Raw genomic sequence first — 17,621 nt, forward strand, 5'->3', positions numbered from 1 at the left:
GCTCCAGGATTCTTATGACCAATAACGCTCTCGATATATATGGGGCTGGCCGAAACGAGCGAGACAAGCGAGGCAAGCGAGTCCCAAAGGCGCTCCTCCTCCTTCAGGCAGCAGCATTTCCAGCCAGCCAGCAATCGGCAGGAGTGACACCGCAAGCAGCCCGCGCGCACCTTCCGTCGCAGTGCAGCGCATCGCAATCGAATGTCGCACATTTTCCCACGACACAATTGGCGGGGGGCCCCAATTCCTCATCTCATCAACATCCACCCGACGGCATCGCCATCACCAACATCAAGCCACAATCTGAACCACCGTCCAGCCAGTCAACCCAGTCTCCGCCTCTCAGTACAGGTATTCCATTCGCTGTCCCTTTTGAGCAGGCAGTGACAGGGCCCGTCCGTACGGTGTACGGAGTACGGATAGCGTGGACGGATACCTGATGGGATTATCGACAGGAAAGGGTAAAGACCGTCCGTACCTAAACTGTGGTCTGTAGGCACCGAAATAATTCAATCCTTCTTCCCGCCGTCTCGGGTCTCTGCTTGGCTTAGGTTGGATCTTTGGTCGCACCTGGTCCCCTACCATACCTTAGCACCCCTCGGCCTCCATCCACTCGCTGGCGCCCATATTCTACGTGCCTACGGAGTACATTCTTGGACTCCTTGATGACCACGACGGGGCCCACGAGTGTTGGATGCAATCTTCTTCCCTCTTTTTACTTTCTTGCCTCGCACTTGTTTGCTTGCTTGCTTGCTTCCCTTCACTTCATCAACAAGGCTGGCCATCTCACAAATAGTCAAACCAACAAGCCAAAAGAGTGTTGGAACCATCTATTATTATCACGACACTCACAAACTTACTTACGCAAGCATCTCTAGCCGCGTAATCGCTCACTTCAGCTCCTCTGCGCTGCGGACTGCTGTATACGTACCCCCGTCCACGTCCAGCGACCACTCACAGTCGCAATTCACCCGCCAACTGAGCCCCGCCGCCCGCACAACCTGGCCCATCCGCTTCCGATATTCACAGCGCCGACCCCGAGCCCCGACTTCTCATCATCACCTCCGGTCCTTCCTTAGAGCCGCCTTGCCAATACAGTCCCCGATTATGTTACTGTGAAGAGCTCCTCATAGACGTATTATCTAATTCTCACGAGCTGCGCTCACTTGCTCTGGCTTCGACTCCCTCACATCTCACCCCCGCCTCGCTGGTGAGGGGCTCACCTCTTTGTCTTTAACCTGCACAGTGTTTCAATCGCCAACATGGAAGGCATTCGTTCCACTGGCGGCTACATGCAGCGGCGCCTGAGTCGTCTGTATAATGACACAAAGAAGTCTTCAGACTTTGTTCAGGAACCAGTCAAGGCCCCCGAGGACCCTGAAATCAAGTCACTGTTCAGAAAGCTCCGCATCCAAAAGGACCGCGTATCAACGTGGGGTATCGAGTGGACAGATCCTAACCAGTCAGATGAAATTGATAGCTCACTATCAAAAGCCGGCCTGAGTGAGGTTGTTCACAGCATTCTCTCGACTGTTCGGGAGACGCTATCAGAGTTGGATGCGCTATGGAAGAGCTACACCAACCCGCTAGGCACCGTCTCAGAAAAGTCGGCAGATCGCAAGACCGCCTTTGTAACTTGGGACAAGGCAGTATTCGCGGATGCCATTGGAGACCTCACTCAGTCTGTCGACACACTTTACGACCTTTCTAGAACACGCTCCTCCGCGCAGATGTCATCGCGTTCCAAGCTTGAAAAGTCCATGGCTTCCACTGAGGAGCTGCGGCCTTTTGAGTCCACCAGGATGCAGACGCCTCAAGAAATCGACCCGACAACATTAACAAACATTCGGTCCATGCAGGCGGAGCCCATGACCGAGTCGAGGGTCAACCTTCCTCCACGCGATATTGTCTTCATGAGCAAGCAGGCTTGGTCAGATCTATCGCAACATATTGGCCGCCAACCCTTTGCGCCGCTCTTGTTGGAATTTGCAACATTCGACTCCATGTACGCCATCACGGGTATCATGCCCCCCATGTCGCGCTTTGAGAAGCTGTCAGCCGGCTTGCAGCAGGACTCGCAGAGGGCCCCAGGTACTTGGATCGGCCTGCCGAGACTGCTGGGTTATTTCGAGGATTTGGAGCACGCCCGCCTTGGACTCGTCTATCACTTCCCGCCCAACTTCAACGCCGTCTCTTTTGAAAACTTTACGCAAAATCCTCTCTACAATGTTTGCACGCTCGCCGATTTGTTGTCGCGACCAGACTTTGAGCCGACCTTGGAGGCCAAGTATCGCTTGGCTTCCAACCTCGTCAACACCGTATTCGACTTGCATGCCCGGGGTATTACCCACGGCTGCATAATCGACAAGAACGTATCTTTCTGCAACATGTCCACGCCCGACTTGACCACGGGTCCCGGCGAGGTGGACATTCGCCGGCCTCTCATCTCATCCTTTGATCTGTTTCCAGATGCTCCATCAGATGATGAACCAGTCTCGCCATCGCTGCCCCTTTTCCGACACCCCCTGGACCCTCGCACCACCCCGGCATCGCCCATCAACGACAAGATGGACTCTCGTATCCTCGATCTGTACTCTCTTGCCATGGTTCTGTTGTCTATTGGTCTTTGGACGAAACTCGATAACCTCGTGCCCGATCCTAATCAGCCAATTCCTGAGTCAGTGTTGAACCAGCTAGGAATTCGTTGCTCTACCCTTTACAAGAGGGCTGTAGAGACCTGCTGGACGGCGGTTGATATGTCGCTTCAAGGGAATACCTCTGACGAGGAGCTTCTCTCGGCTGTGCAGGTCAGCGTGACGCGCTACCTCGACTCGTGCGCCATCCTAGACAACATTAGTTCTCTCGAAGACCGCCTCAACCTCGACCTTGGAAAGAAGACTTCCGTGTCCCCTATCGGCACGCCCACTCGTCAGAGCATCTCAGGGCCCTCAAAGGAGGTCAAGGTGGTGGCGACCCGACCGATCGTCGACACTCGTGGCTCCTCGGTTGATACCAAGACGCCCATTTCGGAACCCAGCTCCGCGCGCCGTTCATATCCCTCTGCTGCAGAGGAGAAGCGGCAGCTTGCCAGACAAGAGGGTCAAAGTAAGTACTACATCGCAGATTGCATCTTTCGGCCACTAACAACATCACAGCCGGCCCAGTAGAGCTCCCTGCGGAGTCAAGACCTGCCAAGGCACCGTCTCCCAAGACCCGTCTCTACCCGCAAATTCCCTTGCCTCCCGATGCTGTGGAGAAGTGGAACACACTTGTGATGCCTCAAGTCAACCAAGCACTGCGCCACTTTTACCGCAAAAACCGCGAGGAGTCGGTCGAAGTTTCGCTCGAGTCCATCGGCAGTTCGCCAACAAGAACACAACCGACGGTTTTGGTTGTGTGTACGTCTGTCAGCAAAGTCAAGGCCATTCTGACGCGCAAGTTGGGCGAGCTTTTCGAGGGCAAGTCTGGGTTCGGGTTGAAGGTTTGCAAGGGACAGGTCTTGAGGTCACGAAAGCAAGCCGGCGACCCCAAACGAAGCGCAGCACAAGAAGAAGACGATGATGACGGCGCAGTCAAGGCAGCCAACCCTGATTTTCAAGCGCGCCCAAGCAATGGCGCAAGTATCGGAGCTTGGGTGGGGGACCGCCACCTGCCGCCCGTTAGCTTGGGCGGCCTTGTCCTAGTCGACGACAAGCCGTATGGGATGACGGTCCACCACATGCTCGACGATCCTGAGGAGATCTACAAGCACACGAAAGCTCAGGATCCGACTATGCGTAGTATGGCGAGAGATGCTGAAGACGTTCGTTTCGACTGGTACGCAGAGTCGTCGGCAGAAAGCAGCGGTGGTGAAGACTATGCCTGCGAGTTTTCGGAATCAGAGGAGTCCGAAGCGTATTCGGAGACGGATGTTACTAGCGATGCGTCAGATGAGGAGGACAGTGGTGACGAGTCGGAAGGCGAATATGACCAGCCCGGCGATATTCCTGGTGTTGAGCCGGGCTGTGGCGACGGATACATCATCACGCAGCCCGCCATGGACGACGTCGACGAGGAGTTTTATGCTTCAGCCGAGACAGCAAATGAAGATCATTTGGACAGCTTTACCGTTGGCGAGGTTTACGCATCGAGCGGCATCAAAAGGAGGGAGCAGAACGGACTCATCCACGAAATCGACTGGGCCCTTTTCGAATTCGCCGAGGAGAGACTGCCCGAGGACAACTCGATACCCAGAATCCAGAGCAAGCAGCTGTCGCCTTCATACGGGAAATTCCCATCAAAGCAAGGCAAAGTTATGCACCCGATGACCGTTGCACCCACCACAGCGCTGCCTGGCCTGGAGGTGCAGTGCATGGCGCGTACCAGCGGCCTGCAAACGGGTCTCATTCTGCCGGCTCTAACGAGCGTCAAGATCTTTGGGCGGACGACACCCAGCCACACGTACCAGGTCAGCAGTGCCGCCACCGAGACACCTGCCGAATTGACTGGCGGCGGCAAAAAGCAACCCATGGGTATTCCCGGAGACAGCGGCGCTTGGGTTGTAGAGCGCGCCCACGGGCGGGTTTGCGGGCATGTCTTGGCGTGGAGTGGGCGGAAGCGCGTTGCGTATATTTGTCCGATGGATGTCTTGCTTCTGGATATTGCGGAGGCTCTTGAGGCACGCGAGGTCGGTTTACCCGGCGGCGAGCCAGTTGTGAGTCTGAAAGGACGTGACGAGGAGGATGAGGAAGAAGATGGGGGCACTTATAGAGACGACGAGCCTTCATCGTCGCCTTTTCTAGACCCCAAGGATGACGATGATTTGGATGTTGTTTCTGAAGAGGGGGACGATGACGAGCTGCCTGTTCTTGTCCGCTCCCGCGCTCCTCCGCGAGGACGCGGTACGAGGAAGGAAGAAGGTCAACAACGTCAGGACCAAGACCAGAAGCAGGAGGAACCGGGCCATGAGCAGGAGAAGAAAAAGCAGGACGGCACGTCGCAGGAGCGGGAAAAGTTTTCATCGGGCGAGAATCATGATTTATCACGCAGGATGGAGTCTATGGGCATTGGTAGGAGTCGCATGGGCGTCGGCATGTGTAGCTGACTGGCTGAGGGCCTCGGGGTGCGTCCCGCGCCCTGTATTCGGAATACCCCATTTGGATTTTTTTGAGTAATTTAGATTATGTAGCATTAATGAAGCATGAAGCGAAGTCATTACAACATTGGTCTTTTTGTCTTTTTGTGTTTGGCATTAATGTGAGCAGGCAGGACGATTAGTCTGGTCTTAGCGGTGGAATCTTATTGAGAATGGGAGAGGCAGACAATGAGGCTGAATAGCATTAACGATGGAAGAAAAGCTTCCCGCTGTAGGAGGAAAATGCAAGACGGACAGATAGAGAGAAGACTACATGAAGTCGTCTTCCCAGTTCTCGTCGCGGTTCTGGTTGCTCGTGGCCTCCATGTTCTCTTCCGTAAAGATGTCATCATATGCGTGATCCTTTTGCCACTTCTTCTCCTTGCGCTCCTGCATAACGCGGGCCTCTTCTCGTTTCTAAAATCCGTTAGCATCCATCCCTCGAGACTTATATCTTTGTGTAAGAGAGTAAGATGGAGAACTCACCCTCTCAAGAGTAGAAGCCTGGTCCCTCTTCCTCAACTCCTTCAACCGATCATCCCTCTCCTGCTGCAAATCAGGCTTCTTCTCGACCTTGGTCTTGTTGAGCCTGTTCACGATGGGGTTCTCGCGCTGCGCGACGAGCACCTTTTTTACTTTACGCGGGTCCTTGAAGGAGACTTGGCCGACGGCCATGCTGCCGTCCTTTTTGAGGTTAGACCAGGGGGTGTAGATGATTGTGATGTTATCCTTTTTGTTGCCCTCGATGGAGTTTGCTTTTGTGAGCTGGGCGAGGTCGGTGAGGAGGGGTTCGGGGATGGCGTCCCATGTCATCGGGGTGGTTGTGGATGGGTCCTTTGGGTCTGGGAGGCGGAGGTAGATGTGGGCTGAGGAGAGCTTGTCTACGTGGAACTTTTCGGTGTGTTAGTGAGGGATGTTGAGTGAGGTGAGTGATAAGAGTTGTGAGATGAGATTTTGCGTACCCTGTGAGAGGTTAATGAGTGATGAGTTTGGGGGTGGGTGAGTGGACTTACCAGACGTCTTCCTCCCAGCCGTACTTGATCAACTCCTCATCTATTTCCCTCCGTTAGTACTCCTCCATTTATTTCATTTCCATTTCTCAAAAAGGTGCAGGCTGAAGCGACCCCCGTCTCATCTTCACACAACCGGGAGCAAACGCACTCTCAAACTTGTCCTTGCCGACGTAAATGAAAGCGGCCGGGTCGACCGCCTTGGAGGTGAAGTAGTAGACCATTGCGCCGAAACTCCCTTCCAGTCGGTTGACTCCCGTGAGGTCTTCAGTCGATGGTATTAAGGAAGTGAGGTTTGGGCGGTGACTAACCCTCTCGACCTCGTTTGCGCGATGAGATAGTTGGCGGGGTTGTGATTTGCGACGCTGGAAAGGAGAGAATTTCGAGGTGGGGGTGGGTCCGGTTTGAGGTACTTACTTTCTAGCAGACAAGCACCTTTTTATGCGCGGTCCGTTGGCCAGAAGGCGCGACGTTTGTTAGTGTCGCGGTCAGTGGAGGAAACAACGACCATGTGAACTCAACTCGGGCAGTCAGTCAAAGGGACAAAGTGAGGTTCCGCCAGAGCTGCTACTGGTGCTGCTGCTGCTGCTGCCTGTTCGTCAATTCCCCTAAAACTACTTTGAAATACATTTGTTTTTTATTTCAACAACCAAAACAATACCGTCTTCAGAGTTCTTGCTGCTATTTGTTCCCAACTTTGCGTCTATTCAGGTCCTTTCGCCCACCGTTGGAGTGTGTTTGCAGCGATCTGCGCTCAAGCACCCGCGCCGTCAGCAGATCCTTTGTCGCGCCACGCCGTGCCACCAAGGCAAGCAAGTTCAAACTCTAGTCAAAGTTTCTTTCCGTGGCACCTCTCAGCCTCGTTTTATCGTTTTGCAGTAATTATTTGCTATTTTCTCATCCACCGTCAACTTCGAAGTTGCCTTTCCACACCACAACAACGATCACATCCACGTCCCCGACCTCGCTACATATTCCTTACCAGCAGATCCGAGTAGCAAGCCTTGTTGGCTAAGTGGTATAGCGTCTCACTAGTACCTAGTGACATGAGAAGATCGGCGGTTCGATTCCGCCACGAGGCATTGATAGAGTAGCACCAACGGGTGTGAAATCTTTTGCATTTTGTTCATGGTCCATGAGGATCTGAGTTTGGTGGACGTGATGCTTGTCTGTCAATTGAATTTGTTTTGTTCTATTAGGAAAGACGGAAGGATACCGAGTTGCCTGCCAGATCAACTCATATTAGCTACGCGCGACGGTTTATTCGCCCGCCTTTGTCAATGCATTCATCTCTTCGGTCTTGTTCACCATTGCCTCTTCATTCATGCGATCCAGTCCGGGCAGCGTTGTTTCCCCATCTCGTTTACCACAGCGCTCCCGTGTGGAGCTCACATTGTGGTCTCGTAAATGCTAACGCATACAGTCTGAGCGTTCGGAATAGAGGCGGACGGTTTGCTTTTGATACCGAGGACTGGCTGTTCTGCTAGAGAAGAGTTACCCTGATACAAGGTTTCTAGAAAGGCAGTATGTGTATTGATGAGATTGGCGGGTGCAGCTTGATTTTCGGGACGCTAGGATGTCCCCGTATCAGTGGGCCAACTATGCATCCGGTTGCCTGCTGTTCATCCGTGGTCTCAGTCCGGATCCGATTATTTCGGAATCATGGACGGGTCACAGTTGTAAGGGCGAGAGTTAGAAATGGCAAATCCAAGTATGGTAAGGCTGAATTGAACAGGAATAATAGTTTCACCGTAAAATAAGGTGCAGCAGTCTTACTACGAAGTTCGTTCGGCGGGAAACCATTGACCAGTCAGAATCTCTTTCTATCCACACGGCGAGAAAGGTGCCTAGTCATGCCAGAGAAGCGCGGAAATGGGTGACGGCGATGAGTGTGTGACGTTTGAACCTGCTCTACGAAAAGCAGAGTCTTTCGCTTCTCCCGTACTTCATACACGCACCAGAAAGTCCGTCATGCTAGTGGGTGACTTGAGCCTATTGTGAAGAGGACGATGTCGATAAAGTAAGTCTCTCAGTCAATTCACCGGGCTGCTCTGTGTATGCCACATCACTCCTCCCCTAGCTGGAAGCTTCAACCCAGCAATTGATGTTTGTGGAAACCAAGAACTCTCATCAAAAATCATGACTGGGCGATGATCTCACTTGTACCACAAAACGGTCGAATGAAGAGCATCTTTTTACCAATATCACAGATGAGCCCATCCGCATCACCCAATCATCTCGAAGGAACCTGATGCAGCAGTGGCTCGGTGAGAGAGAAGCTTGGGCCATCGAGGGGCATTGGAGGGGCACGGCGGTACGTATCTTGGACAGGTTGGCGTGGTTCCGCTTATTGGCCGACTATGCGTCATGTCATTGGCTGTGGGGCTGGAGCTTCTGCTCCTTTCTCCACCCTCCGGACCACAGCTCCGGAGTACACGGCAGGCAAGCGGGCAGGTAGCCAGGGGCTCGCGGCTTCTTTGGGACACGGCAATGTCGACTCTGACATCAACATGGCGAAATATCTACACTTCCTCCCAACTCTTCGCGGCACACCTGGCAGACGATCTACTGTAGTGCTGGTAGGCCAGCCTGACTCTGGAGAATGTCCCGCCAATGGGACAAGCAGTTGGACGTCTGAATGGTACGCAATTTGAAGGGGCAGTAGTCGTTGGCGACTGACTGGTAGCACAAGATTGACGTCAGACAGGCCCGAGTAGATGGGACTCCATCAGGAAACAGACCTGGACGAACGGGAACCTCGATTGGTGAGGCTTGCTTTATATAGGGCGGGTTTCGTTCTGGGGTTTGCTCGCCCCCCTAAATTCTGATCTCTTTCCCGCCTCTCTCTCAACGGATACACATGCCGTCTTTCTTCTCTCCTTGAACCATGTCCAGCATCGTACCCGATACCCTCAAGAAAGCTGGCAACGTAATCATGGGCCAAGGAAACAAGAAGAACGCTCAGCTCGCTGAGAACATGGTCGAGGTCAACCCCAAGGCTCCCATGACCACCGACTTTGGCACAAAGATTGAGAACACGGATGACTGGCTGAGGGTCTCCAACAATGACAAGACCGGACCCATGCTCTTGGAGGATGCTATTGCGAGAGAAAAGGTTCGTCTTGACCTCCTGCTTGTAACCGCAATCTGTCATTAACACCCGCACAGATCCACCGCTTCGACCACGAGAGGATTCCCGAGCGAGTAGTCCACGCCAGAGGAGCTGGTGCTTTTGGAACCTTTAGACTATTTGAAAGCGCCGCAGACGTGTCAAATGCCGGCGTCTTGACCGATACATCCCGCGAGACCCCCGTCTTCCTCCGCTTCTCCACTGTCCTCGGTAGCAGAGGCAGTGCCGACACTGTCCGCGATGTCCGCGGCTTTGCTGTGAAGTTCTACACCGAGGAGGGTAACTGGGACATGGTTGGAAACAACATTCCCGTCTTCTTCATCCAGGACGCTATGAAGTTCCCCGACGTCATCCACGCTGGCAAGCCTGAGCCTCAACTCGAGTTCCCCCAGGCTCAGTCTGCCCACGACAACTTCTGGGATTTCCAGTACCTTCACACCGAGGCCACACACATGTTTTGCTGGGCCATGTCTGACCGCACCATTCCTCGCTCATATAGAATGATGCAAGGCTTTGGTGTCAACACCTACACGCTCACCAACGACAATGGCGAACGGCACTTTGTCAAGTTCCACTTCACCCCCGAGCTTGGCGTCCACTCACTCGTATGGGATGAGGCACTAAAGCTGGCCGGTCAAGATCCCGATTTCCACCGCAAGGATCTCGCCGAGGCCATCGAGAATGGCGCTTTCCCTAAGTGGAAGTTCGGTATCCAGGTTCTACCCGAGTCCAAAGAGCACGACTTTGACTTTGACATTCTCGACGCCACAAAGGTCTGGCCTGAGGAGCAGATCCCCATTCGCTACATCGGCGAGCTGGAACTGAACAGGAATCCCGACGAGTACTTTACCCAGACCGAGCAGGTCGCGTTCTGCACCAGCCATGTCGTCCCCGGCATCGGATTCTCAGACGACCCTCTCCTCCAGGGCCGCAACTTTTCTTACTTTGATACCCAAATCACCCGCCTCGGCATCAACTGGCAGGAACTGCCCATCAATAAGCCGGTATGTCCAGTCATGAACTTCAACCGTGACGGCGCACACCGTCAAACCATTACAAAGGGCAACGTCAACTATTGGCCCAACCGTCATGAGGCCGTTCCTCCGGCAAACCACTCCAAGGTTTCCGGCGCCTACGTTGACTTTGCCCAAAAGGTGGAGGGCATGAAGCAGCGCAGCAAGAGCGCCAAGTTCAAGGACCACTTTAGCCAAGCCCAGCTCTTCTTCAACAGTCTGTCGCCAATCGAAAAGACGCACGCCGTCAACGCATTCGCGTTTGAGCTAGACCACTGCGAGGACCCCATTGTGTACGAACGCATGGCCCAGCGTCTTGCCGACATCGACCTGGGCTTGGCTCAGGCTGTTGCCGAGATGGTCGGCGCGACATCGCCCGAGAAGGCGAGCACACCCAACCACGGCAAGAAGGCCAAGGGTCTCAGCCAGCTGGAATTTGAGCCCGAGACACCCACCATCAAGTCGCGCCGCATCGCAATAATCATCGCCGACGGCTTCGATCCTGTCGCGTTTGGTGCCATCAAGGGTGCTGCCGCGGCAGCTCAGGCTACGCCGATGATCATTGGCACCCGTCGCTCCGAGATCTTCCCTGCCGGCACATCCAAGACGGCTGGAAACGGTGTCGTTCCTCATCACCACCTTGAAGGCTTCCGATCGACCATGGTCGATGCCATCTTCGTGCCCGGTGGTGCAGATTCCATCAAGACTCTTTCCAAGAACGGCAGGGCTGTCCACTGGGTTCGCGAGGCCTTTGGTCACTTAAAGGCCATCGCTGCCACTGGCGAGGCCGTTGACTTCATCCAGACTGCCATCTCGCTTCCCGAGGTTTCCTTGTCTAGTGACAGTAATGTTGCAGAAAGCTACGGCGTTGTCACGATGAAGTCGGTCCAACCTGAGAGCCTGAGGGAGACTGTCGAAATCGTCAAGAATAGCAAGGGGTTCTTGGAGCAATTCTTTTACACCATTGCTCAACACCGCGTGTGGGCGCGTGAGCTCGATGGGCTCAGCACTCAGCTGGCGTACTGATCCGATAACTGACGATACGAACGGGAAATGGCGCTACATATAATGATTGTCGTATAATGAACAACTGATGATGACTTTCATCTTGCAAGCCCCTGTGGTTTCGTGATCTGACTTGAGTCTACGAGCCGGAGTAGTCGAGAAGGCTATATCGCTTTGATGAAAGATGTGTTATTGTGGAGGCCAACGCCATCGTCATATACATCAAACAAGGCTCAGTATAACCTCACCAATGTTCTTAGGTAACAGGCTGTATTAACGTATATTCCTTTCTACTCAATACTTCTACCACGACGCCAGCCAGCTTAGGTGCTAGCAGCAGCCGTTGTCGTCACCGGAGCCGTAGTCGTAGCGGCAGCCGTCGTCGCCGCGACCGTTGTTCCACTCGCCGACGAGCTCCCGCTTCCCGATGAGCCACCTTTAACCACAGTCGCCCTCACAACCTGACCAAGCGTATTGAAGACGATATTCACCAACGAACTAAGCGGCTCGTACGAGTACGTCTTTTGCGTCAGCCCGTTACCGAGATCCTGCTGGGAGCCCGTAAAGGTCATGTTCTGCTGGTAGTTGCCGATGATGGAGCTCAGGGCGGAGGCACCCGCGTTGGTGACCTCTTGCACAATATTTCCCAAGTTGTCAATCAAGAAGTTAATCTTGGAGTCGCCGTTGACGATGGAACCCAGAAGGCCGTCCACAGCACCAATGACGTCGTCGACGACATCGCCGACGGTGTCGAGGAGATTGATGAGCAGAGGGTTCAGATCCAGCGAGGCGAGCGTGCGGTTGACAATGTCGACGAGGTTGCCGAGGCGGATGACGAGCTCGAGCTCGGCCTCGACGTCGACGATGGTGATGTTTACCTTTTCGATGCCGACTTGTACGCCCGCGTTGATGGTGACGAGCTTGGCGACCTCGGCGGCGAGGTTCACTTCGGCGGAGAGGTTGTCGACGTCGAGCTCGATGCGGCCGACGGAGAGCTCGGGGACTTTGAGGTAGACGTCTGCTGGCGGGGTTGTGGTGCTGCTTCCTGCGGCGGTGGTCGTGCCGCTGCCGCTGCCGCTGCCGCCGCCGGCGTTGCCTCCGGAGTTTGCGGCTGTGGACGTTGGGGTCGTTGGTGTTCCTGAAGCCTCTGGCGTTCCGGAGGGTTGTTCTGCTGCGACGGAGGTGGTTGCTTCTGTGGTGTCTGTCGCGGTGGGAGTTTGTGTCGCGACGAGGGCGACGAAGAGCGCCAGCAGGAGGGAGATGATGGAGGTCCTCATTTCGGATGATTATAAAGGTGATGGGCTTTTGCAAAGGAGTGTGTTGGGTTGGATTGGTTTGTGTCAAAGGAGTGGACGAGGAGCACCAGGTGAGCGAGACTGGGAACGCTGGTGAGCTGTGGGAGGGGACGAGGCCGCGATGGGAGGGCTTGCTGGGGGGATATATGGCGGCATCGTGGAAGGAGGAGATGGAGGTTGACAATTTACCTCGTCCTGTCCCAGCATCAGACCTCCCCCTCCCCTTCCATCCCTGTTCTACGCGGAGTCTACATGACTACATGTAGGTACGTAGGTAGAGTGTCATGGGTTGAGGCCCATCATCCATGTCACTAAGACGCACATGGGATGGAGCGTCCGCCCTGGTGTAATGGGGCCGTTGGTCTCCATATCTAGGGCGGATATGGGCAGCGGTCCCGAAGAGGCGGTGCCCACACCTCCTTTTGTCCCATGGAGTTCCATTGCCCGGCAGTCGAACATCTCGATGCTTATAGGGGGGAAAGAGAAGTGCTGATTTGTGAGACAAGGTGACAAGCTGCAAGCCACCGGGCCGAAGGGCTGCATGTGGACGGGCATGTTCAGAAAAACCTTGGAATATTCCATGTCTGTGTGGCTCCCCCGGGTTCAGATGGACCATGGATCGATGGGAACATTTGGGAGATTGCCCTCTTGTCCCATTTGGTGATTTGACCTCTCGGCTCATACCCCATCCTATCATGCCTTGAGCCTACGAGCGTTGGCGATGTTGCATCGTGCGCGAAATAAAAGCGACAGCACTGCGTCACTTGACTGGGGGAGATGGCAGACCAGTCGGGGGATTCGCTGGGCGACGGGGGCGCCGCGTGCGGAGGAGACTTTTGAGAACATGACCTGGCCCTGTTGAATGTGGATAGGAGAAAGAAACTCACCTTGCCAGCTGTCTCCTAGGATCTGGTGTTGAAAGGGGAGGGGTTATTGAGTTAATGTCTGCTCTTGATGCAGTGACAATCCCGAAGCCTGGCTCGTCATCGGATCTGGCACTCGCTGGATCCCCTCCCCCCTCCTCCACTTCCCTTCTCCTCATTAGATACTAGACAATACTTGTATCGTTTGCTTCCCCGGCATCGTTGGATTTGCAGCCCTTTGCTCTCGTCCGCGGCCCCTTCACTCCCTTCGTCTTTCCATCTCCAAATCGGCCTGCAGCGCCACTACAGTCACTCCTTTGCAAACCAAGACAAGAAAGCCTCTTACACTCTCTTTTCGCCATGATCTTCTTCATCACCAGGGCTCTCACCCTCCTCACCCTCTCGACCCTGACCCTCGCTCAAGATGAGCCAAAGGGTGACGGCTATGTAGGCTACGAGCTCAACCGCCGCGGCGACAACGAATCAGCTGTCTACGAGACAGCCAACACAAAGACCGGTATCGACACGCTCAACCCGATCCCGGACGTGTACCTCAACGCGTCCGTATCAGTGGGCGAGATCAGCATTGAGGTGCAAAACATCACCGCCAAAGTGAACCTCGACGCCAAGGTCCTGAACCTGCTGCACTTCCAGGCCGGCGTGGACGCCAGCATCGACCGCGTCAAGCTGGGCATCTACAACGTCTCGGCCAAGGTCGAGCTCGAGGCGCGGCTGGAGAACGTGGTCAAGATGGTGGACGATGTGCTCACCAGCATCGACCTGAACCCCATCATCGCAACACTGGGCGACACCGTCAGCGACATCGTCAACAAGACCGTCGACGTCGTCACGGATCCCGTCGAGAGCAGCGCCGCCGCGTCCGCAGTAGCGAAGCGCGACCTCACGTTCCGGCTGGAGCACAATATCCTCTACTCGGTCAACGACTTCTCGGGCCGCACGCACACGAACCGCGTGCTGGCGCAGAACGGGAGCCTGTTTGACGTCTACCTCGACAACAGCGGCAACGAGAGCGGGCGCAAGGTGGTTGGGTTCTACAGCCGCGACATGACGTTTAGCGGGCACAACAAGACCATTTCGATTGACGGGCAGGTCAAGGAGTTTGAGCTGCAGTACGTGTATGCGCCATATCCCGGCCTCGAGGCGTTTAGCAACATCTACCTGGATACCACGGGCAAGGTCGTGAGGACCAAGATTGTGGCTGAGGCGGAGGGAGGGGGCACCGCGACGATTAGCAACGATGATGAGAGTATTCTTTAGAGTGCCCCAAATGTAGCGACGCGGGATTTGCGAGGCATTGGGCATAATGGAAATGAGAGTTAGGGACATGCGAGTTACCGATTGCTGTCAATCGAGATTTCGATATTTCCAAATGACTGCCTATGACATGATGGTGAACCAATGCGATTGTGGACGTTGATTTGCCGTCTGAGATGGTGAGGCGTGCCAGTCTGGAAGCAGTCAGACCTCCGACGCCTGGATCGTTCGATTGGGACCGCTCCGGGGAGCCGCTTCTGGGACGGGGGCTCGTGGGACAGGGTGGGATATAAGAGGCGTGATATCGGCCGGGGTGACATTTTGGGAGCTGAAGAGGACGAGAGTTGAAGACGTTAGTATTCTCTCCGACTCTCGAGTCTCTTGACGCCATGAAGAATGGAACGCGGTCAAAGCTGCGAGCGCTACAAATCAGACGGTAAATCAGGCGGTACCGAAGGTGTATTGTGTAGTCGCCGGCGATAAAGGGGAATGACGTTGTGACGTCGTTACGTTTGGATGATATGAACATTGTACTATTAAATCCAGTAATAGCAAAAACAGCCGCTTTCCGTTATGCCCGAGCAACCATCGAGGAACAAATCCTCCGCAGACTGTAACGCTCAGAGTTTTCGGGCTGGGCCTTGTTGGAAAGGGCCGGACGGGAGATCTCGGCCCCCATTTGCCATTCTCTTTTTTTGATGAACCTGGCGGAGAGACGCACGGCGCGCAATGAGACCATGGCTCACCTCTCTTGTGAAGTTGCTTATGAAAGTTATGAAGTTGAATGCGACTCTGTTGGCCACTTTGGTTGCGACTCTTCTCCGCCGTGTTTGCCGGCAAGGCAAAATGTGGAAAGTGTCACTGTCAGAAACGGACTGCAGAGACCGGTACCGCAGCGTCGCACCCGTTGATGGCCTGGACGATTCAACGTGCCGTCGACTGCAACCGCAACGCATTGGTAGGAGCAACATCAAAGCCTCTTTGGATCGACTCATCAAACTCACTAGTACTAGTGGTGTGGCTAGTGCCTTGGTCGCCAACGGCTTTTATGGAAAGCTCGCTAACAAAGTCGCTTCGAGCTGCCGCTTAACTTTGAGCTGTTCTAACTTCCAACGGTTGACGCTAGCATCAGTGTGTGTGTCATTGCTCATCTTTTCTTCTCCTGGAAGATGGTGTGTGTGGCTGGGCCAACAATGCCCCTCGTGCCCCTGAACAGCATGTCGATTTACGTTTAGCCGTACATCAGAGAGCCCACACGCTCCAGTTTACCTAAAATCTCTTTAGCATTCGAGCCACTGCAGGAACCAACTGTCAACGTGCCAACTTTGCCAACAAACCCTTCCTCGCCGTGCTTCTTTGCTTGATCAACGGAGACAGCAGCGGATGAAGGTGAACGGTCCGGCTCTCTTGACTTGATCCGTCAGACCCCCGATGAACGAAGTAACTGCGGATATGGCACCTTACTCATAGACAAACTGGCCCACTGATCAAGCAGATTATAGCTCAGTATCCGCAGACTCCAGGGTGACCCATCCGTCGTCCCCATAGCGGCCTTTCCCCGAACTTTGATCGCGTGGTTCGTGGTCCCGTCTGCCCACGGCAATTGGGCCAAACCCAGATTTACGACGGGAGTCTAGGCCCTCTCTAGGCTCTATCCGCCTAGCGGAACGGCCTTTTCTTGACCTTGTCACGCTTGCCCATTGTTGGCAGATGCAGAAATCAAGGCACAGGAAATTTGGCATGTTTCATCCCTACCATTTTGAGGGGGGGAAAGATGGATCTGAATGAATGCCGTTTTCGTCGGCGTGCGTCTGACCCGGCCGTCGGCAATGCGGCATCCAGGGCGCATCTCATCCTCTTCTCAAGTTGGGTGCGTGTGATGCGTCCTCTGTTATGCGATGCAACCCCGCGACGTGACGAGATGGTAAGAGGGAGAAGAAACTTTGGTACCGGGCAGTTATTATGCTTGATTATCATTAGTTAAAGCTAGCTGCCCCTATCCACGTTGCCTTGGGATGATCTGATGTTGGCAAGAGACGCGATCCTCTGACGCTATGTCACGGCATATCAGCCAGCACATTACAATAAATCCATCCTGGGTTGGACTGCAACATTGCAACGTCCAATGTTTGTTCGCTGCACTGCCCGTTCCCATCATCTCATTTCGAGAGAAGGCTAAAGTGTGGACAACCATACGGATGAAGCCCGGCGATTGAGTTCCCGCTTGGCAACTCTCATCTTTCCCCAATCTGTCGTCATTCAAATGGCATGCTTGCGAATCGCGGTGCCGGAGTGGCACACGTTGATGTGAATGTAACCTCCCATGGCCGATAACGCAGACCTGAGCTGAGGTGCACCATCCGTGCTGATGATGGAGATGATTTTTCTGCCCAACGCCCACGAGTCGTGTGTGCGTTCAATGGAGAGGTAGACCGCCGGTATATTTAGCAAGATTCGAACTAGGTCCTTGATGTGATATCTCCCTCACCTTTGAGTTTGCGATGCCACTATTTGATCCTCCCTGAAGTGGGATTACATGCAAGCTGCAACATTCAGCCATAGCTACGAGAAAGCACCAGAATCACACTGAAGTCAATGTCTCACCATCTCTGGGTTACAAACTAGAAGGCACAGCATTCACTGCATTCACATCAACTTGTTCCGGTGTTGATATCTGTGTTTAGCTTGTCTTGGCAACGACTGGAGGCGTTCACCGCGTTATTTGGTGACTTCCGGCATGTTCCCACGCGCACTTACAGTAAATGATGTAGTTAAATCTTGTAACAGTCTCCATTCAGTCGACTACTACTCTCAAAGAGTTAGGGACAACGTCGCAACTGCTCTGGGTGCCTGGAAGACGACGGACACTGAGTCGACTGTGTCGTACCTTATTCTTGAGAGCTACAATGCATGTCCA

At 54.1% G+C, this 17,621-nt stretch overlaps 8 protein-coding genes across 8 annotated transcripts; 5 read left to right on the forward strand and 3 right to left on the reverse strand.

Moving 5' to 3' along the window:
- Positions 1-14: 14 nt before the first annotated feature.
- On the forward strand, positions 15-440 carry CABS01_11275 (uncharacterized protein; the record flags this gene model as incomplete). Its single annotated transcript, XM_060544630.1, has 1 exon — positions 15-440. The coding sequence occupies one exon, from the start codon at positions 15-17 to the stop codon at positions 438-440; it is 426 nt and encodes a 141-aa protein (XP_060397878.1).
- An 822-nt stretch (positions 441-1,262) lies between these two features.
- On the forward strand, positions 1,263-5,083 carry CABS01_11276 (HET-s/LopB domain-containing protein; the record flags this gene model as incomplete). The annotated part of the gene is made up of 2 exons (XM_060544631.1): positions 1,263-3,105; positions 3,156-5,083. 2 exons carry the CDS (start codon positions 1,263-1,265, stop codon positions 5,081-5,083), a joined length of 3,771 nt encoding a protein of 1,256 aa, XP_060397879.1.
- Positions 5,084-5,383: 300 nt separating this feature from the next.
- CABS01_11277 (uncharacterized protein) lies at positions 5,384-6,347 on the reverse strand (the record flags this gene model as incomplete). The annotated part of the gene is made up of 4 exons (XM_060544632.1): positions 5,384-5,530; positions 5,600-6,004; positions 6,132-6,166; positions 6,275-6,347. 4 exons carry the CDS (start codon positions 6,345-6,347, stop codon positions 5,384-5,386), a joined length of 660 nt encoding a protein of 219 aa, XP_060397880.1.
- A 2,027-nt stretch (positions 6,348-8,374) lies between these two features.
- Positions 8,375-8,777, forward strand: CABS01_11278 (uncharacterized protein; the record flags this gene model as incomplete). The annotated part of the gene is made up of 2 exons (XM_060544633.1): positions 8,375-8,437; positions 8,508-8,777. 2 exons carry the CDS (start codon positions 8,375-8,377, stop codon positions 8,775-8,777), a joined length of 333 nt encoding a protein of 110 aa, XP_060397881.1.
- Positions 8,778-9,010: 233 nt separating this feature from the next.
- CABS01_11279 (catalase) lies at positions 9,011-11,292 on the forward strand (the record flags this gene model as incomplete). Its single annotated transcript, XM_060544634.1, has 2 exons — positions 9,011-9,238; positions 9,292-11,292. 2 exons carry the CDS (start codon positions 9,011-9,013, stop codon positions 11,290-11,292), a joined length of 2,229 nt encoding a protein of 742 aa, XP_060397882.1.
- A 302-nt stretch (positions 11,293-11,594) lies between these two features.
- Positions 11,595-12,548, reverse strand: CABS01_11280 (uncharacterized protein; the record flags this gene model as incomplete). The annotated part of the gene is made up of 1 exon (XM_060544635.1): positions 11,595-12,548. One exon carries the CDS (start codon positions 12,546-12,548, stop codon positions 11,595-11,597), a length of 954 nt encoding a protein of 317 aa, XP_060397883.1.
- Positions 12,549-13,789: 1,241 nt separating this feature from the next.
- Positions 13,790-14,707, forward strand: CABS01_11281 (uncharacterized protein; the record flags this gene model as incomplete). Its single annotated transcript, XM_060544636.1, has 1 exon — positions 13,790-14,707. One exon carries the CDS (start codon positions 13,790-13,792, stop codon positions 14,705-14,707), a length of 918 nt encoding a protein of 305 aa, XP_060397884.1.
- Positions 14,708-16,200: 1,493 nt separating this feature from the next.
- CABS01_11282 (uncharacterized protein) lies at positions 16,201-16,446 on the reverse strand (the record flags this gene model as incomplete). Its single annotated transcript, XM_060544637.1, has 1 exon — positions 16,201-16,446. The coding sequence occupies one exon, from the start codon at positions 16,444-16,446 to the stop codon at positions 16,201-16,203; it is 246 nt and encodes an 81-aa protein (XP_060397885.1).
- Between the last annotated feature and the right edge of the window lie 1,175 nt (positions 16,447-17,621).

Source organism: Colletotrichum abscissum, assembly GCF_030869225.1.
Source record: "Colletotrichum abscissum strain IMI 504890 chromosome Unknown Scaffold_30.1, whole genome shotgun sequence".
NCBI classification, from domain to species: domain Eukaryota; kingdom Fungi; phylum Ascomycota; class Sordariomycetes; order Glomerellales; family Glomerellaceae; genus Colletotrichum; species Colletotrichum abscissum.